At 36.5% G+C, this 27,728-nt stretch overlaps 1 protein-coding gene across 1 annotated transcript; it reads right to left on the bottom strand.

Annotated features, from left to right (window-relative positions):
* Positions 1–16,455: 16,455 nt before the first annotated feature.
* LOC149956619 (uncharacterized) lies at positions 16,456–26,699 on the bottom strand. Its single transcript, XM_090166887.1, has 4 exons — positions 25,532–26,699; positions 25,360–25,478; positions 24,085–25,287; positions 16,456–16,881 (listed from the first exon to the last, which is right to left on the bottom strand). Exons 1-4 carry the CDS (start codon positions 26,697–26,699, stop codon positions 16,456–16,458), a joined length of 2,916 nt encoding a protein of 971 aa, XP_090023013.1.
* Between the last annotated feature and the right edge of the window lie 1,029 nt (positions 26,700–27,728).

A 27,728-nucleotide genomic window follows, 5' to 3' on the forward strand; every position in this document is an offset into this window, starting at 1 on the left:
CTTCAAGCCCGTAAAGGGTTTAGAAATAAAAATAACAGTTTTCTCTTATAAAGGGTGTTTCTGTTAAGTATGTCGTAAATTTATCTTCTAATTAACCGACTATCAAAATAACTCAAAATGTCTTAATTCAAACCATAATAATTGAAAATGTTAATTTAAGTTTTCAAAAATATATCTTAGTAATTTCTAAAATATTCCTTTGTAATTTCTGAAATTTCCATTAGTAATTTGAAAAAATATTCCTTGTAATTTGAAAAAAATATTCCTTGTAATTTGAAAAAATATTCCTTGTAATTTGAAAAAAATATTCCTTGTAATTTGAAAAAATATTCCTTGTAATTTGAAAAAATATTTCATTGTAAATTTTTAAATATTTCATTGTAAATTTGAAAAATATTACTTTCTAAACTCAAAAATTATTTCTTCGTATATTAAAAATTACAACTTTTCAAATTCAAAAACATTGCTTCTAATTCCTTAAATATTCTTTTAAAAGTTCTAAACTACTTCTTTCTAAAATATTATTTAAAGCTTTTAATGTGCTTTTCCGTTCTTGACAGAAATTGGTTATTAACCAATTTTAAAAGTGCGGGGCACAATTAAGTTATTTTAAAAGTTTATCTTAATGTACTTTGAACATACGCAAATGATGTGAAACACTTATCCATAAAACACGAATGAGTTAAGAATCATAAACATTGTGGTTAGCTTTCTAATATCAATCTTTGCCGATAAAGTACGGTCTTGTATTTATACGAAAAATACATTGGTTATTGCAAATACTGAGCGCTAGGATAGAATAATAACCAAAATCCTTATTCGTACTAGGGCGGGATTAAAGGAGTGATTTGGACTGATTTCCTTCAAAGTGTCCTGATGCAGGCTTCAATTTTAACCATCATAATCGTCAGAACTATTGAATCTGGAGGATTGCTAAAAGTATTGAAATTTTCAAAACGCAATGGATTCTTCGAAATCAGGTACCATATACTTTTAAGGTTACTTTCATAAAACGTTAAGTACAGTCGACAGACGACATAAATTATATTTTTATCAATTACTTTTAATTGGTTTTGTCTTTAATTATTTTTCTAATAACAGGCTTTACGATGCCAAAGGCGAAAAGTATTCGTTGCTGAACGTTGCTTCCTACGGAATATTTCTTTCTTTAATTTTAATATCAGCAAAACAAACAACTCTGCAGAGATTCTTGTGCGCTAAAAATTTCAAAGAAGTGAAAAAGTAAGAGATAGAACTACCGATTGCAAGGTCAAATTTTAAGAAGGATTATCTTTAAACATTTTATAAATTCTTACCCGTGTTCTACTTATCTTCTATAATCGCCTTCAGTAATACTTATTTTAATTACTAATAAGAAATAGATTTTACTACTTTGAAGCTACGAAATAATTATGAACAAAATATTATTAAAACACAAACAAACAAATTGTAAAGCTTTTGATTTACGCTTTTCTTATCTTAATTTACTCGGCTTTATTTAAATTCTGTTAACTTTTTCTTTCGCTTTGAAATCATATGAAAATTGCCCTCCACCTCTAAAATATGTATGAAAATTGCTAACCCTTTAGAAAATGTCTCATTATCATTTGTATTGACTAATTTTGACATCTGCAGTTCACGTTAGGGTGGCGTACACATCGTTTATCCTGATAAGTTTATTTGGAATCCTTTTAATATCTGTCTCTGCCGTACTGTTTACGGTTTTTGGCAGTGTGAGAAATTCTGAAACCAAGGTCGATAAGGTAAGAGGCAATGTATTTAAAACTTCTTCATCGTTTGTGTGTGTTAAATTAACGACGGAATTATAATTTAGAAAATCATAATTTAAAATGATTAAATAGGATTTAAAGTGAGAAAAACTATAATTTAGACGCGCTTTAGACCTTAAAATGTATTTAGAAAGCTGACATTTATCTATTCTAATAAGTGTGACCTCGACTTTGAAAATGGTGGTATTGACCTCCAGAATTAGGTTAATTTCCCATTTTTTGAAAATATGACCAATTCAGTTGGGTCCAAGAACTTATAATGTTTGATAAAAGAGTTATTCTTTAATTTTTTTATTATATTTTTTTATCCAAAACTTACATACACTGCACTGAGCAAATCATAATTTATAAAACATTAAAACAATAAGTCTGCAACACGCAGGTTTTGGCAGAAAATAATTCCGTTCTAAAAATATTTTTACCTCTCCGAGGGGACAAAGTCCCCTAGGAGGGGTTATACAACGACCGTGTCTGTCTGTGGGTGGGTCTGTGTGTCTGTCAGGCCTGCGAACGCGTTCGCATTTTCGGTGCAAAGTGTAATCACTGCGTACGCAGTTTCTCGAGATCTCTGCGTTCGCAGTTGCTAGTAATTAGGGAACAAAGTCGAAAAACCGTGTTTGCAAAACCACCGTGGGACGGTGAGCGTTAACGGATTAATTTGCAGTCAGAGTTGGTTTGGTGGTTTTTTTTCGTCAACGCTCGCCGTCACGACAGGTTTAATTCAGTGGTTTGGATATTTCGCTATTGTAATGTTTATGTGTAGGGTGGTAATGTTGTGTTATTGTTATGACGTTTGTGGGTGTTGAGTTTGTGGTGTGTATGTACGGGTGGTATCTCTCCAACTCTTTCTTATTGACTTTTGGGACGGACCGAGTGCTGAGTGTAATGCTACCTCTCAACATCCAATGGCAGGGTTTCCACCAATTGTTCACGGTATTCGTCTTAGTATCAATTTGCGATCGCATCGGGCGGGTTTCGAACCCGAGACCGCCTGTTTGACAGGCGGACGTTCTACCACAGAACCACCGACACTTATTTCGTTTCATTGAAAATTAGACCTTCAGCTTTATCGAAAGCGTATTTAATAGAGTATGAAATTTTGGTTTAATTGAAATAGAGCAAGATTTCGTGGAAGATTTAAATTATTGCATCGAAGAAATTCTAATTTAGCAATTTCTCATTTGATTAAAAACAAATGCGTCACCCAGGTTTCGAACCCAGGCCGTTCAGTTAGGCAGTCGAGCGCTCTACCACAGAACCAACGATAACTTCAAACTATACTGCAAATAAGACACTCATTGTAAGCATAATAGTTAACAAAGTCTTGAATTTTTTTACGAATGAAATTGTGAAGGCCTAATGTGGTTTTTTTACGAAAAAATTATAAAGACTTAATCTTGTTTAATATAATAAGTTGCTTTATTTCAATTTGGTACTTTTGTTTAGTGTTTTTTAATGAATGGAGTTAAAGATTTTTTTCTTCTATTATTACGTTTTATTTTTGCGGTTGTATATTTGTTTTATCTTTTATTCTTTTAAAATTATTTACTTCTTCCGCAAAATGGTTCATTTTTTGGAGGAACCTTTTTACTTATTTTTTGTGTATTAATGTTTTGAGAACCTTTACGTTTGGGAAAGGATAATTTTTGACGGAACCTTCAAAGTGTATACGTCGCATTTTCAAAATATTTAATGGTCAAATCTTGTTTTAGCGCAGTCAGCAGATAAGATAAAGGGTAGAACCCGTTAGTTTTTTGTAATTTATTTAGTTTTTTCAGTCGTATATTCTTATCTATTAGGTTTAGCGTATTGGTTTTCAAGCTTAATAATTCATTTATTAACAACATATCGAGTTGGTCTGGTTTTCATGTCGGTCGTAATTTAATTTAAACGTTTTCTCGGCTGATTAAGATGTTTAATGCAGTTCATCAATTGGGTTCGTTTGTGTTTATTTATAAAGAACCCTAACTATTCCCTCTACGGTCATTTATTGATATACGTTTAGTCAAGTGGCTTTCTGTGCTTTGTGAATGGTAAGTTTTTCGCTTCTTGTTAATAAGTTTTTTTGGTGGTGTGGATATTTGGATATCTACGATTCCTAATGCAGTCATTGATATCCTGGGTGTGCGAGTCATTATATGATATTGGAAATTGGACGGTTTTGGTCTTTTTCATGCGGTATGTGTCACAACGTCAACAGGATGGTTCCGACAGTCTACGAGTCGTCCACTACCAGATATCTACGGTATCTTGATCGGGCGAACGTTGAAATAAAATGAGCGTTAACTATGCGGCAAGTATTTCGTAAGCGACAAAAATACAAATACCCTCTGTAGATATTTCTTTCATTAAAATTGGCTTCGTATTATATTTAACTGCTAAACTTGTACCGTAAATAGGGTTAAAGTCAATTGTGCATTGATTTAGTACGTCTAACTCACTGTTGTAACTACTTAATTTATAATATTCTGAATAAATTTATCTCGGTTGTTTCGTCTCAATTATTTTAATTAAAATTAAAATTTTATACCGGGCGGGATTGAACCGGGATTACGTTATTAGTAAATAACTCTGAATTGGGGAGATATAACTTAGAGGGTCATCTCGAGAAATTAATACCACTAGGGACAATGCTTCCGAGGAGAGGTATATTTTGGCTTGCCAACTTGTTTAATACGCTTTTGATTGCCAGACTCAGCAAATGTAGAGTTCAAGTGTTTATGATAGGGTGCTGCCTTCTATAATACTAAATATGAAAAAGTGGTGTTGAATAATTTTACTTTTATCTTATTTTTGACGGAGCTGACGCTGAACTTTATTTCTATCTATCTATCTCAATACGTGGGCTTGTCTGGATTGGCGATTTCGGGCGTGTTCTGTGGTTCTCTGACGTCACTCTCTTCCATCTTCAACTCTTTGGCCGTTGTCATCACGGAGGATTTTGTCCGGGGAATATTTAAAAGGAGAACCATTGACGATGTATTCGTGGTCAAAATCGGAAGTATGTTCTACAAATATTTTAAAAATACGATATTTCTTGGTGATTACGAATTATTATACGTATTTTGGATCGGTAATCGATATTCAAATGAAAATGGAGTAGTACTGAATTTTCACAGATTTTTAAAAAGCTGCTGCAGCTTTTTAACGTAATAATATGATCAAACGAATACTTTTTACAAGATACAAGTAGCTATTTATTATGTTAAATTCCCAATTAGTTTCGTTTTCGTGGGAAAGGATACGTTTCCTAGAAATGGGCGAGGATGCAGGGGTCCTTATAGGTCCCGTTACCAGTGGGTCGATACGTCTTAATCAATTGTAGCGCCTAGTACCTTGTTCAAGGATATGTTATAACTCTTTCACTTTAAACTGCTTCGGCACGGTCAACGACGGGATATAATGTACACTCTGTTAAATAAGTCTTCGGCCGTTGTGTTTTTTTCACTAAATTTATGTTTTATCTTGAACGGAACTAGATAGATGGATGAATCAAAAAGCATCGTGAATATTTTTCACAGACCTATAGGGTGACATATCTTGTTCTCGGATCAAAGCGCCACCTTCGTTAAAAACGGAAACTAGCACTTTTGGGACTTATTGAAATAATGTGCCCTTTTTGGATTCAGCATGGTCGATTCATATTTAGAAAGTGCAAATAACTTAACTCTACGACCAACGGTTGAGATGCTAAGGCCATTTGAAAATTTTGTCGAAATTCGCGAAATGCTAATTTACAAAGTGGAACATTTTAATAATAAAGTCAATCTTTCACTTCACTCGAACAACTTCCTAAATTAATTGGGAAACAAAAGGGCCTTCCCATTCCCGTATAAATTAAACTCATCCAAACTCATGTGGAACAATAACAACCCGAAATCGGGTGGCCGCAGAGCCATATGCCCGCACCAGGAGGTCATTTTCCCCAAAGGATACTGTTTGGGCTCTCATTTGGGACAACCAGAGGCAAATTTCGATATTACCAAAAAGGAATGACCAGCACGTGGCCGCCGAATATAAAAAAAAATTCAGTAGCGTAATTACGTCGGAAAATTGGGCCAAGTTGTCCCAAAAGGGCGCCCACTGAAGAAGTGCCATTTCGATACTGAATTTTTCAATTTTTTTTCTGAAACATGCAGTGGTGGCGTTAAGGGTAGGCGAGACAGGTTAAAGCCTATAGCCTACGTTTGTTTTCACTGCGGGGTCACAAATCCACTTGACAGGGGCCCGAAGAGGGCTCAGTAAGTCCATTTTTAGGGCACCAAATTAAAATAAAATATTTAAAATAAATGCCAGACTATTTTCCGTTTTTACGTTATATTTAAGAAAATTTAATTTTTTAATCAATATATATGGTTCCCACAATTGAGGAACAGAGAGCCCACAATTGTGAAACATTATTTAACGATTATTAGCTCACACCTAAAAATCTGCTGGCGCTGCACCGGTTCTGAAAAACATTCGGCATTGTGTTTTAAGTTGTCCCAGGGCGCGTGAAGGCAGTTACGCCACTGGAAAAATTCGTATTGCGGCCCGCCCTCAAGCTTTTGAATTTTGATTTCCGACAATCAAATTACACGTGTGTTTTGTAATTGTTTCTCGTTAACCTTTTCTACTATTGTTTCTATTTAAACGTAATTTTCCTGTTTCGGAGAAAGAATTAGCTGGCGCCGCTTCCAACTAAAAGTGTTCAGTATCGGGAATTGATTTATTTTAATTTTTCTTTCCAGCTAATTCCAGTAATGCCAGTTTTAAACTTTCCGTCCGAAACATACTAGGAGAGCTGAAAAGGTTGCCACACCCGCTATCATTTAGCGCTGAATTCCAACACCACAGCAGTTCGCGGCAACGGTTACCAAAGCGGTGTTTCTCCGCAAAACGGTAAAACTCAGACTCAGTGACACAGCTGAGTCACTCGCTATGACGTTACGCTTTTTAACTCATCGGTGGAAAATGCGTAATCAGCATGCTGAACGTAAACAATCAAAATATCGTCATGGTTTTGAGGGGCATTGTAGGTAGTTTGAGGTAACTTTATCCCGTTGCGATTATGTGTTGCCGCAAACATGTCCTCCTCTTAGACGATTTCTTCGTTCAAACGTTTTTAATTGTCGGTAGATAACTACTTACGAAATGTGAAATTTAGTAACGTTGCATCTCCGTGTTAATTATCTGTCGTTTAAACTCTAAAAACCGGAGCGCGTCTGGTCGCAAAAGACATTATGTTACATATGGTTTTATACATAATAACGATAAGTATGACATTTAACGAGATTAACAACGGGACTGATTTTCATAGTTATTGCGACATCAAGTTGTTTTATCAGCAGTGACTCCCCTAGTGTTCAAAATACCCCATATTTCCGCCTAAAGCTAGGTTTCCTACAGCGCGCGTCGAAAAGCGACACCCAACTTTGAGCATGCTAACGTTTTCACTCACGACAAAAAAATTATGTAGCGCTCTTACGTGCGTTGGTGGAAACGCAGCCTAATGCTCGGTTTTCACTAGAGTTGGTTTTAATGCACTTTTTTTACGACAGAAAAAACAAATGCACGGTCAATGTTAGGTAACGGCCGATAAATACGTTAGTGGAAACCTAGCTAAGTCAAAATATCTGGTTTCCGATAGATCCACGAAATATTAGGCTTAAATTATAAAATTTAAAAGAAAAACTCTCTCGACGTTAAGAGCCCATTTTTTTGGTACGCGTGATTCGCACGCCGGCTTCAAAACGAAGCCAAAGTGACGCGCGTTTCCAAGACGTGCTATCCGATATTAGGCTTAAATTCTTTAAGAATATTCTTTTTTCCAAGGGCGGTAAGTTGCTAGTGCAAGTCGAAGCTTGAAGAGAATATCAGTGTCGAAAAAAGTAGTGGTTAGAAAATTAGCATTAAAGCCATAGGAAGTGTCATACTTATCGGTATTATGTTACTTATGATAAAACGTAATTCCAATTTAAACACAGGTGATATTTGAATGCAAAATAAATAGATAAATAATAAATCAAAAAATATTTTATTTTTCATAAAATGGGAAAACAAAACGAAACGGGATATATAATTTATACATTAATAAGGTATAGCGTCGCCTCTTCTTCTTAGGCAAAGCCGCAGTCTACGGCGGAAGGAGTTCGTTAGCGCCCGCAGATATTGAGGCGATACACGGTTAAAGGCATCGTTCACCATGTTCATTAAATCGTTGGCGTCGTTCGGTATTCTTTTCTCCATAAAGTTTGCTATTTTTGACCACAAATTCTCAATGGGATTTAGGTCAGGGGAAAAAGCGGGCCAATCTAAGGTCTCGAACCCTTCAGCTTCTAGAAATGTGTTAACCACCCTGGCAGTGTGCGCGGGGCAATTATCTTGCATAAAATAAATCCTTAAACGATAAAAGCCATCAGAACGTTACTGCATTTTTTATACTGTAAACAAACCTGCCAGCGTTCTCCAAGCCATATATAGCTGCAACTGAGGGCATCATGGAATCTTTTAGTATCTGAATATACGACTGCCCGTTAAGTCGTCCGACAATAGGTCTCAGAATGCCGTATTTACCATCTCCAATGCAGCACCAGACGTTCACTGAGAAACGGCCGCTCCTTTTAGTTCGGTGAATGTTTTGAGAATCATTTCTCTGATTTTTTCTCCTGGTTATCCAGATTGTCGGAGAATTTGAGGAACTCTGGAACGACTAAAACATACCTTAAATATATGGGTTCGATATACTAGTTAGCAGTTTGCAATACCTTCTCGTCCGAAAACAAAATATAACGAGTGAGGACCTCTCTGGGCCATCGCAAAAGCTGACGACAAAATTCCCGCCTGGCTAGTTCGTGGCGAGGTGTTAGAAATGGCTTACATAACGAGCGGCGACGACGTAAGCTGGCCTTCTTAAGTTTCGCCCATACAGTTGGCGCAGTTACTCTAACCCCAGCTAAATCCCAGCGATCCCTTAATTTGCGAATAGACATCGAAGGGTTTCTTATGGCTTCACGAACCAGCTCTCTGTCTTCGCCCGGCGTCGTTTTCTTGGGTCGCCCGCTTCGTTCAACGTTAAAATAAATATATTTACATTTAAACTAATTTTAGAAAAGAAATATTACCGTTATTCTTCCATGTCGAAGATATTGTGAGTAGCGATATTTAGCACCAGACACTGAACAATGCACTGTAGCGGCAATATAGTTCCATGTCGCTCCTTCTTGTCTTAAGGAAATTATTTGAACTTTTTGTTCTTCACTTATAACCGGCATGTTGCATTAACTATAAACCTCGATCAACTAATAATTTCATTGAGGACGTAATATCTTTTATACTTTTGGGTTAAATTAGTTTATGACGTAAAACATTATCAAAATACAATATATTTCACTACAATTATATTTAAAAAATTATCAACTATAAACCAAACCGTTATATCACGTTGTTTTATACGTCTACTGTTTTAAAATAATTTAAAGAGAGTAACTGCGCCAACTGTATGGGCGAAACTTAAGAAGGCCAGCTTACGTCGTCGTCGCTCGTTATGTAAGCCATTTCTAACACCTCGCCACGAACTAGCCAGGCGGGAATTTTGTCGTCAGCTTTTGCGATGGCCCAGAGAGGTCCTCACTCGTTATATTTTGTTTTCGGACGAGAAGGTATTGCAAACTGCTAACTAGTATATCGAACCCATATATTTAAGGTATGTTTTAGTCGTTCCAGAGTTCCTCAAATTCTCCGAAAATCTGGATAACCAGGAGAAAAAATCAGAGAAATGATTCTCAAAACATTCACCGAACTAAAAGGAGCGGCCGTTTCTCAGTGAACGTCTGGTGCTGCATTGGAGATGGTAAATACGGCATTCTGAGACCTATTGTCGGACGACTTAACGGGCAGTCGTATATTCAGATACTAAAAGATTCCATGATGCCCTCAGTTGCAGCTATATATGGCTTGGAGAACGCTGGCAGGTTTGTTTACAGTATAAAAAATGCAGTAACGTTCTGATGGCTTTTATCGTTTAAGGATTTATTTTATGCAAGATAATTGCCCCGCGCACACTGCCAGGGTGGTTAACACATTTCTAGAAGCTGAAGGGTTCGAGACCTTAGATTGGCCCGCTTTTTCCCCTGACCTAAATCCCATTGAGAATTTGTGGTCAAAAATAGCAAACTTTATGGAGAAAAGAATACCGAACGACGCCAACGATTTAATGAACATGGTGAACGATGCCTTTAACCGTGTATCGCCTCAATATCTGCGGGCGCTAACGAACTCCTTCCGCCGTAGACTGCGGCTTTGCCTAAGAAGAAGAGGCGACGCTATACCTTATTAATGTATAAATTATATATCCCGTTTCGTTTTGTTTTCCCATTTTATGAAAAATAAAATATTTTTTGATTTATTATTTATCTATTTATTTTGCATTCAAATATCACCTGTGTTTAAATTGGAATTACGTTTTATCATAAGTAACATAATACCGATAAGTATGACACTTCCTATGGCTTTAATGCTAATTTTCTAACCACTACTTTTTTCGACACTGATATTCTCTTCAAGCTTCGACTTGCACTAGCAACTTACCGCCCTTGGAAAAAAGAATATTCTTAAAGAATTTAAGCCTAATATCGGATAGCACGTCTTGGAAACGCGCGTCACTTTGGCTTCGTTTTGAAGCCGGCGTGCGAATCACGCGTACCAAAAAAATGGGCTCTTAACGTCGAGAAAGTTTTTCTTTTAAATTTTATAATTTAAGCCTAATATTTCGTGGATCTATCGGAAACCAGATATTTTGACTTAGCTAGGTTTCCACTAACGTATTTATCGGCCGTTACCTAACATTGACCGTGCATTTGTTTTTTCTGTCGTAAAAAAAGTGCATTAAAACCAACTCTAGTGAAAACCGAGCATTAGGCTGCGTTTCCACCAACGCACGTAAGAGCGCTACATAATTTTTTTGTCGTGAGTGAAAACGTTAGCATGCTCAAAGTTGGGTGTCGCTTTTCGACGCGCGCTGTAGGAAACCTAGCTTTAGGCGGAAATATGGGGTATTTTGAACACTAGGGGAGTCACTGCTGATAAAACAACTTGATGTCGCAATAACTATGAAAATCAGTCCCGTTGTTAATCTCGTTAAATGTCATACTTATCGTTATTATGTATAAAACCATATGTAACATAATGTCTTTTGCGACCAGACGCGCTCCGGTTTTTAGAGTTTAAACGACAGATAATTAACACGGAGACGCAACGTTACTAAATTTCACATTTCGTAAGTAGTTATCTACCGACAATTAAAAACGTTTGAACGAAGAAATCGTCTAAGAGGAGGACATGTTTGCGGCAACACATAATCGCAACGGGATAAAGTTACCTCAAACTACCTACAATGCCCCTCAAAACCATGACGATATTTTGATTGTTTACGTTCAGCATGCTGATTACGCATTTTCCACCGATGAGTTACAAAGCGTAACGTTATAGCGAGTGACTCAGCTGTGTCACTGAGTCTGAGTTTTACCGTTTTGCGGAGAAACACCGCTTTGGTAACCGTTGCCGCGAACTGCTGTGGTGTTGGAATTCAGCGCTAAATGATAGCGGGTGTGGCAACCTTTTCAGCTCTCCTAGTATGTTTCGGACGGAAAGTTTAAAACTGGCATTACTGGAATTAGCTGGAAAGAAAAATTAAAATAAATCAATTCCCGATACTGAACACTTTTAGTTGGAAGCGGCGCCAGCTAATTCTTTCTCCGAAACAGGAAAATTACGTTTAAATAGAAACAATAGTAGAAAAGGTTAACGAGAAACAATTACAAAACACACGTGTAATTTGATTGTCGGAAATCAAAATTCAAAAGCTTGAGGGCGGGCCGCAATACGAATTTTTCCAGTGGCGTAACTGCCTTCACGCGCCCTGGGACAACTTAAAACACAATGCCGAATGTTTTTCAGAACCGGTGCAGCGCCAGCAGATTTTTAGGTGTGAGCTAATAATCGTTAAATAATGTTTCACAATTGTGGGCTCTCTGTTCCTCAATTGTGGGAACCATATATATTGACTTAAAAATTAAATTTTCTTAAATATAACGTAAAAACGGAAAATAGTCTGGCATTTATTTTAAATATTTTATTTTAATTTGGTGCCCTAAAAATGGACTTACTGAGCCCTCTTCGGGCCCCTGTCAAGTGGATTTGTGACCCCGCAGTGAAAACAAACGTAGGCTATAGGCTTTAACCTGTCTCGCCTACCCTTAACGCCACCACTGCATGTTTCAGAAAAAAAATTGAAAAATTCAGTATCGAAATGGCACTTCTTCAGTGGGCGCCCTTTTGGGACAACTTGGCCCAATTTTCCGACGTAATTACGCCACTGAATTCTTTGTTATGTTCGGCGGCCACGTGCTGGTCATTCCTTTTTGGTAATATCGAAATTTGCCTCTGGTTGTCCCAAATGAGAGCCCAAACAGTATCCTTTGGGGAAAATGACCTCCTGGTGCGGGCATATGGCTCTGCGGCCACCCGATTTCGGGTTGTTATTGTTCCACATGAGTTTGGATCTTATCTTATCTTATCTAATTTCAATAATTGGTTAACCCCTATTTTCAAGAAGTGAAATACTTTTAAAAATATCTATCTCACATTGGAAACCACTAAGGCAGTTAATCCATTTGGTGTTGGCGATATTATTCGTTTATGAGTTTATACCTTATTTCGTCAGACTTTAATAAGCACAATTAGAGCTCTGAGCATAAATCAATTGTTAAAAATAATCAGCTATAGGCTTTTAAACAAGGCACCTCCTTAAGCTCAAGTCATCGAGCGACTTTTATTGCGTAGAAACCGTGGCCAGGTTCGTATGACCAAAAGTTTTTACAAAGGAAACTTTTTTTATTTATTTCCATTTCAAAAATTTCTGTGCTTAATGTCATATTCAATAATGCTAAGGTTTAACATAACTTATTAAGTAAAACAGTGTTCGGTGTAAGTTTTATAATTAGCCAGTATTTACGAAATTAGAATTTGATGAAAACTAAAATGTCCTCAAAAACAATGTTTATTTAGTAACTTGATACACAAATTAATTAATGTTTAACATCATTTAATTTGGGATTTTTTTTCGAATTAAACGAAGATTGATATTAATTTTGCTCGGTGTAATAATTGGCGATCGTTACTTTTCCTAAAATTATTTGTAAGAATTTGGCAGTAATGTGGAGGCTGACAGAAAAAGCATCATATCAGAATGCAATTGCCTTACAGCTAAGAGAGATTTTAAATATTGTTCAATAGAGATACATTCTTCATCTGTATTCTGCTTAACAGCACTTTTTGTTTTTCGAAAATAATTAATGATTGAAATAAGTTTCTTAGAATTGATGTTACTATTTCAGATCGGTTTAACTTATGCCGAGAAAATGACAAAGATTACAACAATCGTTATCCAAGATCATTTGTTCTCAGCGAAGATGAAAAAAGAAAGATGACATAGTAAGTTGAAAACCTTTTGAACTATTAATAGGATACACGGAAAAAGTGTATAAATCAAAAAAAGTGGAATTGACGCACTCAAACGGAAGATTAAGTATATTGAAAAGGTATAAGTCACATACCAACAATAACTTTGAAAAGTGTAGCCTTTCCATAAAATTTCTTCTAACTGCCTATTTTCTTTATCAAAGACAAATTGGACGAAGAGTTACCCAATCCGTAAAGCAGAAAATTAGTCATCTTTATAGGTGTTGGGTTTATTGTTGGAATAAACAGCTCTACGGCGTTAGCAATGTTGGCAATTATGATGAATGGCGGTTACACACCCTACTAGAAACGATGCGTTAGTTAGGATAATACATACTCCCGAGATTATTTATAACCTATTGCCTTTATTAATAAATTATTTAATTACTTTATTATTAAAGTAGTTATTTCCGTAGTTAGCAAAATAAAAATTTCCTTATTTACCAAGCAATTTTCTTAATTGGTAAAATTCCAATTTTATTGTATATTGAATTACTCATTTAAAAAATTAGTTTATTATCAAATCTATTAAGTCATAATTAAGTCAATAAACAATTTCCGTAATTAAATAATTTAATTGAGCGTAGCTCTCACTGTGGAAACTGGCAGAAAAAGTGGCTGTCCGGTCCTAGAGAAGCTATTGGATGAAACGAAAAGGGGCGTTTCGGAAAACGACTCGAGAGGGAAAAACGGGTGATTGTTCCGCGCTTTAAAAAAAAATGGTATTCTCTCCCTGCGATGAATTGGGGGGAAAAAGTGGGGTTTCGGAAAACGAGTCGAAAGGGAAAGAGTGGTTAATCGGTCGTGTTGGGGGGGAAAACGACTCCAGAAGAGCCGGCGCCAGAAAATTGCTGTCTGACGGAGCCACGAGAGGGGAAACAAGTGGGCCCGGCAGTCCCAAATAATAGTTTCACACGAGCCAAGCTTTACGAACACACGAATAGTAGTATAACCGGTAAAGGAAACATGAACAAATAAAATAAACGGTCGAGAAAAACCGCTCGAAATATTTTTGTGGGTAATATGGGAACCGCTCGAAATATGTTTGTGGGAAATATAGGGGTGACAATTTCAAAAATTACCCAGAGTGGTTGGGCTAAAGGGTTAAAAAACCAACAGAAGCGATTTCACCACGTTTAGAGATGCACTTACGAAAACCCATGCCGCCCCCTCTCCTCCCTTCACACCTAGGGGCTCAGGGAAGGTGATAGCATAGTTCCCAAATTCCACAGAATGGCTGGGCTCCGAAGAGTCGCCAACAATAGATAGGAGCGCTCGGTGGGAGAGTCGCCATATCTTACCCTCCCCCACCCGAATGGAAGCGAGAGGCAAGCGCTGTTGCGGAAACCGTGTGCGAACGAAAACGCCAAAACGCCAGAGACGGAAACGCCAGAAGATCGCCGAATCCCGATTGCCTGACTTGCAAGGTTGTTGGTTGTCTAAACCGCGGGAATTTTAGGGATGAAAAGCTGGTATAACTATAGCAGCATATGGCTAGCTTTCTACGGCCTTTCGCTCTCTGGTTTAAAGCGCGAGCGTAGGAGGATTCTACCGTGGCGTAAGAGAACGACGTTATTGCGGACGGTGAGAATCCTACCGTGGCGTTCGAAAACGGCGTGTTTGCGAACGGCGGCGGCGGGGACCGTAGCGGCTACGGGAGTTTTACTCTATCCTATACTTGGCTCGTGTAAAACTAAAAAGACTCAACAGCTGACAATGACCGAAAAACACAAAACGTTTAAATGAGTTTTGAAATTTATATTTTTATTGACCGAAAAACATAAAACGTTTAAATGAATTTTTAAATTTATATTTTTATTGACCGAAAAAAACAAAACGTTTAAATGAGTTTTGAAATTTATATTTTTATTTAAAAAAAAACACGTTTAAAAATTTATTTTTAAATTTTACGTAAAAGAACATTTAAACAATGGGCCACGTCGACGTCGACCTCAGATTCTACACCGGCAAGTCGTTTCCCGCATCTTCTAACTGTTTCTCCACTCATGAATGCAAACGATTTGAAATAAAGAGTAATCTTTAAAAACTAAACTATTTGTCTCGCTTTCCTTTCTCTACTTGAGTTTAATTAATCTAAGCCTAATTAACCACCGGATTTGCATCTCGCTCCGCTCAAGTATTTCTTGAAAATTCCGTTTTCGGTTTTTGCAACGTCCTAGTTATTTATCTTAAACGGTAATTAAAAAATGTTTAATTTTTTTACATTTTGCGGGGTGCTTGAAATTTCCCGCAGTTGGTTTTAAATCAAAAAGTAATTTGTTCGAAAGAGTATTAGTAAACAGTAATTTATTTGGGCTGGTCGGGCACGGGTAAAAAGCTTAGTAGAAGTAGAACATTATTGTTTGACGGTTTCTGCAGAAGATAAGAGAGAAACTCGTTCAGTAGGCGAAACTATTTATAACAAGATCTGATAAATTTCAGATCTGCCTCTGGCGGCAAGAACGAGGTAAATGAAGGAAGAGAAGTTGACGATGTACCCTTGCTGTAATTCTTTGAAAAGTACCTTTTCTCAAAAAAAACATTTGTTCTTGATAATTTGAATAAAAAACACATTTATTTTCACATTTTAACGAAATTTGGCGATTTTGGATTTTTTCATTTATTGAGTTGTGATTTCCGAATCTAGGTGAAAATGTGGCTAATTCAGAGATAAATGATGCTTTATTTTCTGTTTTTATTTAAAATGTTAAGCCTGATATGTTTCCTTTAACTCTAGTAGCCCTTTAATAGTTTAAGAATTTTTTTGTTTATACCAACTTTTTGGTGACTTAGGTTGCCATTACGACGGCTTATAACTCAAAAACTGCTGCAAGTTCAAAATATTAAATTAAGGAATCAAAATTATCATTATTATAAAGACACTCGTAGCTTAAAAATGATACGGACTTTAATATAATTCATGTATTTTATTATTCGATACTATTATTTAACTCCATTAATGCCGAAATATGATATTTTAGTAAGTTAATTCAAATTTCATAGGTATTATTGAAAAAGTCGAAAAAATTATTAAATTTACTTTTGGAATTATTATGTTAGAGACCGGAAATATAATAAGGCAAGTGGCAGATTTATTCGAGAGTTCAAACTATTTCCCCGGGATATTCTAAGGTTTTTTTGACCGAAATAATGGAAGATTCGATTTTTAAAAAGATCCATCCTTATTGAGTACAGTAAGAGTGATTTGACCTTTGAAAACGAAACCAATGGATAACTCTGCAAATTCTTTAACCATGATTCTAGCCGAGGTCCGTGACCGTCCGTCCACCTTTATGTAGAACCTTTGAGGTTTCTGATAACGAAGGCTTCGCCTGATAGCTTCACCGCCACCGTCCTGGGATTCGCTCATAAACGACGGCTCCTTTTGAACTGCCATCGGCAATCGCATACGTGTGCCACACTTCTGCAACTGTGGCAGCCATGTAGAATCTCTTGGCGTGGTTTCCTCAGTAAAATACGCTTTCTCGTTCCCGCGGGTGTTCCGTCGATTCTCGAGCACCTTGTTGTGTCGCGAGACGATGATCAACAACCGGATGGCTGGTCGTTGATACCATGGTCTGGTTGCAACTCCCTGGTTTTGGATTTTACTTGCACTACGTGTTTGGATTCTTCTTCTTCAATCAAATGAAACTAACAATGTATATAATTTGCAGTGGCTGGATGGATCTCAAATGAAGAAACAAAATGAATGGTTATCTGTGGGGAATAATGAATTCCCGAACATTGTTAATTTATTTGTCGGGGATATGAAGGACGTTTTTTTTTCTAATTCGTGAGATAATTTTATTTAAATGCTGACAAAATTTAACTCTTATCTTCAACTATTAGTCCCAGGTAGCAATGACAATGTTTCAGTTTCGTTGATTTTTGGTTATTTGTTTTTTATAACGTTTTAAGGTTATTTCTTAACTTAATATCAACGTTGATATTAGGTGCATATTTTCAACTCTTTTCAACGTTTTATTTCAATTTACAAATATTTTATTACTTATATATAGAAAAATACTTTTTTTTTTCGAAAAATGTATCATATTTTCGGAAGTAATCTTTAAAATAAAATTTATTTTCTTTAATTTTCTTTTCAATTTTGAATTTACAACTTAACACTGTTAAACATCCTTATTCTTAAATTAAAATAGATACTCGTAAATGATAACTCCGATTTTCTTGGGCATCAACATTTTCTAAAACTAATTATTAATATCTGTAAAAATACCTATTTGGAGACGCTAAAGCTTCAATTTCGCTGCGCAACCTAGGCTCAAGGATTTCAATTTCAAGTACTATTCTATATAAGTTGAGGCAAAAACTACAGTGAAATTAAACTTAAAGTGATTGATTCAAAATAAAATATAATTATAATTTCTATAGTTCATATCTTCTATTCGTTAGTATTATGAAGATAATAACATAATTACGTTATCGGTATTCTAATATCTAATGATGATATAAATAATGTTAACAAATAAACGTTTAAATATTGTTTTTCATTCATTTAAGCATGTTTTCGATTAAAAAACGTTTTTTAAATGTTTATAAAACTAAAAGTTCCATAATATGGTTTTAATAATAGAAAAAAAGACAAACACTTTCTTAGAAAATAACTGATTAAACACCATGATACATCGCTTATATCTAGCCCTTATTATTGGGCAATATGGAAAGAATAGTGCATGACGCGGAATTCGGCGCAAGGATCATTCCAAAATTGGAAAGATTTTATGTAGAAGCGTTGCTTCATGAATGAGTGCAGCCTCGGTTGTCTAGGAATATGGAATTGCGAGAAGCTTCGTATGTTGAAGAGGCCATACGCAAGCAGACCGAGCAAGCCAACAAATCAGATAAAAACAAGTTGGCCAGCCAAAATGTCCCTCTCCTCGGAAGAATAGTCCCTAGTGGTATTAATTTCTCGAGATAACTCTTTAAGATATATCTCCGCAATTTAGAGTTATTTGTTAAAAATGTTATCCCAGTTCTATCCCGCCCGGTATAAAATTTTAATTATAATTAAAATAACTCAGACGAAACGACCAATTTTAATTTATTCAGAATATCATAAGTTAAGTAGTTACAACAGTGAGTTAGACGTAGTATAACAATGCACAATTGAATTAAACCCTTTTTACTGTACAAGTTTGTCAGTTGAATATAATACAAAGCAAATTTTAATGAAAGAAATATCTACAGAGGGTATTATGACGACCGTTCCCTTTTTGGTTTATAATTTTAACGGATTTTAATTAAAGTATAGTTTATCGAAATTTTGTTAAAAGAATATTCCCTAATTTACCGTCGCCGTTATATCGAAAATTTAGTTGATTCGGGATTGCCAGAACTTTAATGTTGTGGGCGAGTGATTAGAAACTAAAATGGCAACCAGAATTATGCAAAATTATAAATGTTTATTTTTATTCAGAACAGTCTATGGAACGTTCTAGATTTAACTTTCATCAATAACCCAACAATATATATCCCTTATAAGTAATTGTACAGAACTGGTACTCAAGTGTCTAAGACTAGATGTGTCTTAGTTCATCGTGATTGAAAAATAAACCAAAACACACTTACACTTAAGTAAATATCATAAATTATACTGAGTAATTTTAACTAAATTCAAACTACCTAACTATAAACTCTGTCTTAATTAACAGCTGAGAGCTGTTCGCTACTAATTACTTCCAATCTACTTAATTAGCCTCACATGTTGAGTTGATAATTTCAAGGGTATAATTAGGTTATTCCAATTAAAAAAATAAAAACAATCAATTTTATCTTACAGCTGACTTGGGTTAGTTCACAATTACTTTAACAATTTCAGTCTTAAACACGCACTGTTCATACACTTAAGTCCATTCACTCGAGTTCCAAACGCGAAACACAATTTAACTCTTTTCTTGACCGAAGACCGAACATACTAATTAAAACCGCAAAGTTACCTATTAACTTTTGACCGACACCAGGACCCCGTCCTGTAGTAGTTCGTCTGACAGCCAAGAACTAAGAAAGACTAAATCTTCTAAATTGACGGCAACGGCTTTATATACATCTATTTGGTGTTATTTAGACCCGTCAAGATTTGACTAAAGTTCGAAAAATTGAAAAGATTATATTTTTTACCCGGTTTGATTGATAGTTCTCGACACGGTGGCGCTATATTATTACTTTGATATAGTTTCCGCGGGAGTTTTGAATAATTATCCTTTTTCTAAGCGTAATTAAAAGGTAAAAAACCCGCCTTATCATAATGGTTTCTTTACTTTTTATTTTCCTAAAGGAAGTCAATGGCTCGGCGGTAAACTATTTGCATTGTAACGATGCGACCCGACTTCAATTCCTAAACACGATCAAATAAATTAAAATACTCAGATATTTAATTAAATATAATATTAATATAATTTATAAATATTTAATTAAATATAAGATTAATATAATTTATAAATATTTAATTCAATATAAGATTAATATAATTTATAAATATTTCATTAAATATAAGATTTATATTTAAAATGATGTTGAATAAATTATAGTACCTAACGTTATAACTTTGTAAATGACATTCGCCAAAGCTGTTTTTTAGAAAAACACCGTAACTTAGCAAGCGTTGGTGGCTGAGTGGTTAGAATACATCTCTTGCACGAGGCAGACCCGGGTTCGATTCCCGGCCGGCGCCAATAAATCGCAAATTGATACTAAGACGAATACCGTGTACAATTGGTGGAAACCCGACCATTGGATGTTGAGAGGTTGCGTAACACTCAGCACTCGGTCCGTCCCAAAGTCATTAAGAAGAAGTTGGAGATAAAACGCCCGTACAAAAACAACAGACTCAACATCTACAACCATCATAACACAAACTCAACACCCACAACCGTCATAACACGAACTCAACATTCACAACCATCATAACACAAACACAACAAACTCAACAACCACAACCATCATAACACGAATTCAACATTCACAACCTACACATAAACATAAACTAAATACCTAATCAAACTGAGTTAGAACCGTCACGACGGTGAACGTTAACGAAAAAACACCATCCAAGCCAAACGCATCCGCAAAATAATCCGTTAACGGTCACCGTCACACGGTGGTTTTGCTAACACTACGAAAAACTGCGAACGCAGAGATTTCGAGACATTGCGTACATTGATTAACCTTTGCACGGAAAATGCAAACGCGTTCGCAGGGCAGACACACAGACAGACAGACACGGTGATGTATAATCCCGCCTAGGGGAGAAGTAAAAAGCGAGAAGAGGCACAGCTATTTAAATTAAGCGTAATAATAAATAAATTAGAATGACACTTTTTTGATATCACGATTTCGAATTTTCAGATTAAGCACCTAGCTTCTAAAAAGAACATAAATTGAGCGTCGATCTGTTTACAGAAATAAACAAGTGGCAAGCCAAAATATACCTCTCCTCGGAAGAATTGTCCCTAGTGGTATTAATTTCTCGTGATAACCTTTAAAGATATATCTCCGCAATTTAGTGTTATTTGTTAAAAATGTTATCCCAGTTCTATCCCGCCCGGTATAAAATTTAATTATAATTAGAATAATTGAGACGAAACGACCAATTTTAATTTATTCAGAATATCATAAATTAAGTAGTTACAACAGTGATTTAGACGTACTATTAAACAAAGAACGGATTCTAAAAACAATATGAGGCTTTGCCTTCAGCGTGGCCGAGCGGTTAAAGCGTCAGATTTAAGCTGCGATACTCCAAAGGGGTCGTGCGTTTAAACCCCACTTTCTATTAAATGCTTTTTTACATTTGGAACTGAAAGAAAAAAGTAAATCTTAAGGGTGGTTAACTTCATTGCAACTGTTATCGATAAACGAATTAAAGGAATAATTTTTAAACGAGTCACTTTGACATTTATTTCGCCAATTAATTTCAGCTACAGATGTAATTCATTCATGGGCTATACCGTGTGGAAGTTGATGCAGTACCCGGCTGATTTAACCAATTGCTTCTACTCTCTTTACAGAATGGTTTCTTCTATGGTCAATGTTTTGAAATTTGTAGGGACATTAATTCTTCCCCACATTATCAATACTTTAGATAGACCAAAAAAAAACAAGAAAAATAACCAATAATATAATAATAATAATAATAATAAATGTTTATTGTGTACAAAAAATATATAACATTTAGTTATTTTTGGCATTCATACACTAAGAATTGTACACTTGCCCTTCTACTCAAGCTAATCTCGTGCGTAGAGGGCACCGTTTTTCATTTGTTAGTACTTTCGCCGTACAGGTAAGTTAGTAGTTTTTTCAATTGGAAAATCTAAAACAAATTATTAATACTAATATTAATATTATAAAAATATATAATAATAACCCAACCAAGTAACAAGTTAATTAAAATACTTTGGAATCAAGAAAAAGTCAATCTAAATACCCACAGTAATAAACATTGTATTAGCAGAAATATGCTATAAAAATATTTAATAATAACCCAATCAAACAACAAGGTAATTCAAATACTTAGAAATCCTGAAAATCTCAATCCATATACCCACGATAAGGAAAATTGTAAAAGAAAAAAACAAGAACACCTTACCGTTAACAATTCCCGGCTTATAACCAGGGTTGTTGATTTTTTTGATTTTTTTAAAAAAATCAAAAAAATTTATTTTAATCGGATTTTTTTGATTTTAATCGATTTTTTTATTAATTTTTAGGTTTTTGTCACTTTTTAAAAGCAATATATAAGCTTATTGATATAATTTTTATTTTTGTATAAATAATGTTCAATAGTAGACAGTTTTATCATGTCAAAAAATATTTATTCGAAGAAATAAGTATATTTGTATCACAGGAGTAACCTTGAAAAGTAAAACTAATTATAGTGTGAGAAATAAGGCACTATCACAGGCCAATCGCCAGTTTAAAAATTAGCTGGGCCAGTTTAAAAATGAAATGCCTGGGGTGTTAGTGGCCCTGGTGACCACTTAATTAATTCTAAGTTCTTCCCTTCAAGATTTATAGTTCTTTATTTAACACTCCAAACTTTTGAAATACCCATAATAACCTACTAAGCCTATGCCCTAGCACATATTGTCAAGACTCAAGAGTAGATAATTTGACCATACATGATGAAAGCCTGATTTTGAAGGTTAAAAATGGTAAGTGGCCAGTGGCCAGTTTTTTAATTAAACTACTTAGGCTCTACTGGCCACAGGTCCAGTTTAAAACAATTCCTTATTTCTCAGCCTGGGAGAGTCCATTATTTTCAAAGAACCAAAAATGAGGTGGGAAAGGGATCGTGGTAGTGATAGGTAATAGTGTAATGTAATGAATATTTTTTTCTAGAATATAATAATTCAATAGTAAATCTCTAATTTATGGAAATTCAATACCTTTTAAACAATCTTTTATAGGAACTGATTTAAATCAACAATTTAAAAAAAATCATTTGATTAAAATCGTGATTTAAATCGCTGATTTTAATCAACTTGATTTAAATCAAACAACCCTGCTTATAACGCACACAAACACCCTGAATAGTGAAGGCTAAACAACGGCGCATATCTCAAAGGAAATATAAATAACGTAACCACATAAATGAAAATGAATCAAACATTTAAAGCCGATAAAAAAACACGTAAAATAAATTACGAAGTTACGAGTTAAGTAAGCAAAAAAAGCGCTTGGTATACTACTTGAAATTGTATTCATAAATGACACTTAACAGTTCAAAAGTAAATACCAATAGACAAATACTAACTTTGTGGCCCACCAAGGGGTTCTACCCTTTAACCCTCTTATCTCGGCTGACTGCGCTAAAACAAGACTTGACCTTTAAAATTGCATACGTAAAAAATTTAGACTTTAAAAACCATTAATATACTCTTCCGCTAAGCTGAGTTTATAATTTTTAAAGAAGCGTACCATCTATCGGTGGTTTATTTATTTATTTAAATCTGCTCAATAAGCCACCAGTAGGGCTTCTTGTTGAGCATCAAAAATAGATTACAGAGTAAAGGTGGAACAAAAAAAAACAATAACGAGAAAAAAAAAGTTCTAATTAATTCAAATGAGAAGCAATGAATATAACAATTAAATAGTAATGGTAAATTGTGCGATTAAGAATAAGCTAGTATAAAGAGAAAATAGACTAAATTTAAACCATATAACAAATTTAGGGGATAACTTTTATGGAAATAGTTAAAAAAAAGTTATAAACATTTCAATTATGAAGCATTGACTAAGGACAAAATGAAAAACATAGGAAAAAACATTTAATATTAGAGATTATAGGAGCAAATTGTATAGACTAAATTAAAATTCATATAACAAATTTAGGGGGTGAATATTTTACGTAAATGGTCAGAGACTTGGCGGCGAAATGTGTGTCTATTAGGTATTGATACGATATCATTGGGTAAAGAGTTACAATCATTTATGACCCCACAAGAAAAATGATTTTGTCGTTGAGAGGAAGAGACTCTAGGCTTGGCTAGCTTTAGGGTGTGACCGCGGGTACGTGTGAGGTTAACGGAAAAGAAATCAGAAAAGTTTAGCAATAAGTTGTTGTAGAAAAGTCGTGGAGCAAGCAGAGATTGTTAATACGATGACGCAGGTGAACAGGGTCGATACGAAGCAAACGCAGGCGAGTGGTGGCAGGGAGACGAGAAATTTTGTGGGATAGTTTAGTAAAATAATTTTGGGCTTTCTGGAGGGCAAGTATGTCTGATTGAAGGTGGGGTTTCCAGACTGGGGAGCAAAAATCCAAGTGGGGAAGTACCAGGGAGTTATAGAGAGTCTGGATAGTTTTGGGGGAGCGAAAGAGTAGGTTACGACGGATTACACCAGTGGTAGAACGAATTTTTTTAGACACTTTGTTAACTTGATTAGAAAAACGCAACGAGGGATCAACCATTACACCAAGATCACGCTCTGAGAGCGTGGTTTTAATTGGGGCACCATTAATGCTGTAGACAATATTTGGGTTAGATTTACCAAGGTGTAAAACGGAGCATTTGTCAGTATTGAAGGAGAGACCCTTGGAGGTAGCCCAAGAGACAACAGCATCAAGATCTGATTGCAGTTTGAGGCAATCAGCGGAAGTTTTAATACACATATACAATTTAGTGTCGTCAGCGAAAAGGGCAACGAAAGCCTCGCGAACAGCTTGAGGGAGAGAGTTTATTAGTACATTAAAAAGCAGGGGTCCAAGAATTGAGCCCTGGGGAACCCCCGAGTGAATAGCCGACCAATCTGACTCCTCACCATGAATCACAACGCGTTGTCGGCGGTTGGATAGATAGTTTGTGATCCAAGCAAGCGCATCGCCACAAACTCCAGCATCACGCAGAGCAGAGAGGATGGCAGCGTGGGGGAGGGATTCAAAGGCTTTAGCGAAGTCGAGAAAAATCACATCAACGCTAAAGCCCTGATCAAGCCAAATTAACCAGTGATTAGTAGCAGAAATGAGATTAGATAGGCAGGAGCGCTTCGGGAGAAAACCATGTTGAGCATTAGCAAAGAAGTTGGTGGAGTGAAGAAAAAGACTAAGCTGATCAAAGACAAGGTATTCCTGTAATTTAGGTACCTGGTTTAATACACTAATAGGACGAAAGTTTTGGGCGAGGGAACGGGAACCCTTTTTATGAATAGGCGTGACATTGGCTTCCTTCCAGGAAGGAGGAAGGGTACAACTAGAAAAGGAAAAGGAGATAAGCAAGTAGAGGGGAAAAGCGAGAGACTGAACGCAATTACGAAGAAGAAGTGGATGAATACCATCAGAGCCAGGGGATTTGTCAATTTTAAGTTTGCCGAGTAAGAAAATAATATCTGTTGGTTCACAGCTAAATCTATCGAAAGTAGCCGGTGGGGGGATGGGAGGGGAGCTAGCAATGAACGGTTGAGGATGGACGGCAGTAGCAAAATAATTGTTGAATACATTGGCAGCCTCTTTAGGAGTAACTGTAAACGTACCGTTAGGTTTCTGAATTTCAAAAAGTTTTAGGCGCATCACACGGAATTTGTTAATATGAGAGTAAAACGATTTTGGGTTTACCGCGATGAGATTAGAGAGAGCCGCTTCAGACTTCCGCCTTAGTTTGCGCAAATGATTAGAGTGGCCATTGCGGGCTTTGCGATACGCGTCTAGATGACGTGAGATAATGGGCAGGGTAGCTGAACGTTTTTCGATAAGGATAAACGATGCCACGCTTGGGCTTTATTCTTACGGCTCAGGGCGGTACGACGTGGGAGAATGGATCTGCGTTTAGGACGGGTGACAGGGATAAAAGAGGAGATGGCAGCCTGGACAATAGAGTGAAAAGAGGCCCAAGAGTCAGTTATAGAATCACTAGAAATCAGGAGAGACCAGTCTATTTCTGAGAAAAAAGCATTTAGCGACAAGTAATCGCCTTTGAAGAAATTAGGCTTGGGGCGGAAAACGGGGGAATCGCAAGCTAGGGCAAAGGAAAAACTAAGTACCGAATGATCACTAGAGCCAAGAGGGGGAAGGGTTTTAACATGAGAAACAAAGTCGGGGTCTGATGATAAAATCAGGTCGAGAATATTGTCGCGACACATTGCGCCGCCATTTCTAGTGGGAGACAAAACAAATTGAGTAAGAGAATTTTCATTAATACAGTCAAGAAAATGTTTGGTTTGGGCATTGGCACCAATTGCCGGAATAGAGTTACACCAGTCAATAAAAGGGTAGTTAAAGTCGCCAAGGAGAAGTAGGGCAAGACGATTAGAATCACAGTGGGAACAAAGTGCATTAATTAAGGAGAGAATATAAGAGTTGTTTGAGTAGTTGGCATTGTTTGAGCGGTATAATACACAAACCACAGTACTCAAGGTTGGGGTAATAATTTGCACCGCAACAGCTTCAACACCGTGGTGGTCGGTTCCAGTAATACAATCTATACCAATAATATTAAGACTAAAAGGTCGAACACGTAGGGTGTCGAGTACATAGAGAGCGGTGCCCCCATGGGTATTCCGAGCACCGCCACGGGGATCACGCTTACGATCAAAACGAAAAATAGAGAATCCGGGGATTCTAAGTTCAGAGTCAGAGATATCACAATTCCACCAGGTTTCAGTAATAGCTACGAGAGAAACTTTGTTGTTAGAAATAATGTTAGTAAGTTCGTCAAGTTTATAACGAGAAAGTCCAGCAGCATTGATGAGAAGGACAGTGGAAGTAGTAGAGTAGTCCGGTTCAGACGATAATGAATTCTGATCAACGGGTGCAGGGGAAATTGAGTTGAGTTCGCTAATAATAGAGCGAGAGTAGGTTGCACTGGATGGACGAAAGTTTTTGGCTAGTACGTTAAGAGAGTGTTCATTAAAGAAAGGGCTGTTGATGGTAGAGTTGAGGGAAAGCGTTCGCACCATTTGTAAAGTTATTGGGAGCTGAAGTGGCCGAACTGTAGAGGTGAGAAAATCCGGGGGGGGGGGGGCTGAGTAAAAGAATGCATTGGGCTGGGGGAGGGGAAACGGGGTAATTCGGTAAGGCCCTGGTCATGCGAGTTAAACCAAGGAGTAGGGCCACGAAGACGAAGAGGTAGAGTGGGATAAGGGGTCTTAGGGATAGCACCAGTAGCAGTGGAAGATCTAGAGGACTGGACGGGGTGGGTAAAATGAGTAGCAGTGGGGGAGTGAGGCAACATTTGATGGGGCGGAAGAGGTAAGTAATCCCCGAGGATTGGCCGAGAGCTCTGGGTATCACGAGGTGAACGGGGTTGGAAAGCTTTCACAACTTTGAAGTTACGGATCACCCATCCTTGATCACCAGAGTTGATTTTAGCGTCGAGTTCCTCTCTGGCCTTGGCATAACGACCACGCTGAAGAGGGGTGAAGTCATCACGCGCAGAGTAGGGAAAAATACCATCCAAGAGACGCTGTTGCCGTATATAGTTGAAGAGTTTAGATTTTTGATGGGGAAACTCCAGTACAACTTTGATGGGACGAGGGCGAGCACCGGTGGGAGGTAAGACCCTACCCAACCTAAAGAGTCGGACAAAGCTGGGAATGCCACAGCCAGATAGAAAGTCAGAAATGACTCTGTGATCATCCTCAGGAGAAGATTCCGTAAATCCAAACAATAGCACATTGTTACGTCGAGAGATAGTGGAGACAGATTCCGCACAGGCAGTCTCAATTCTGGAAGAAAATGAAGACTTTACTTCAGAGAGAAGTTCTTCATCTTTGGCTGAAGAGCAAAAGGTTTCTTCAATCTTGTTAAAGTAGGACAATTCCCTCTGTTGTAAGATAGGGTTTAGTTTGTCAAAAACACTATTAGCAATAGTGGAAGTTTGGAGGTCTAATTTTTGCGAGAAAACTTGAAGCGTAGAATCCAGGTCGGAACGTATACTAGTTGAGTCCGCGGAGAGTTTTTTTGTAAGGTTGAGAATGTGAGAATCA

Source organism: Leiobunum rupestre, chromosome 2 (genome assembly GCF_980474605.1).
Source record: "Leiobunum rupestre chromosome 2, qqLeiRupe1.1.hap1, whole genome shotgun sequence".
NCBI lineage: Eukaryota > Metazoa > Arthropoda > Arachnida > Opiliones > Sclerosomatidae > Leiobunum > Leiobunum rupestre.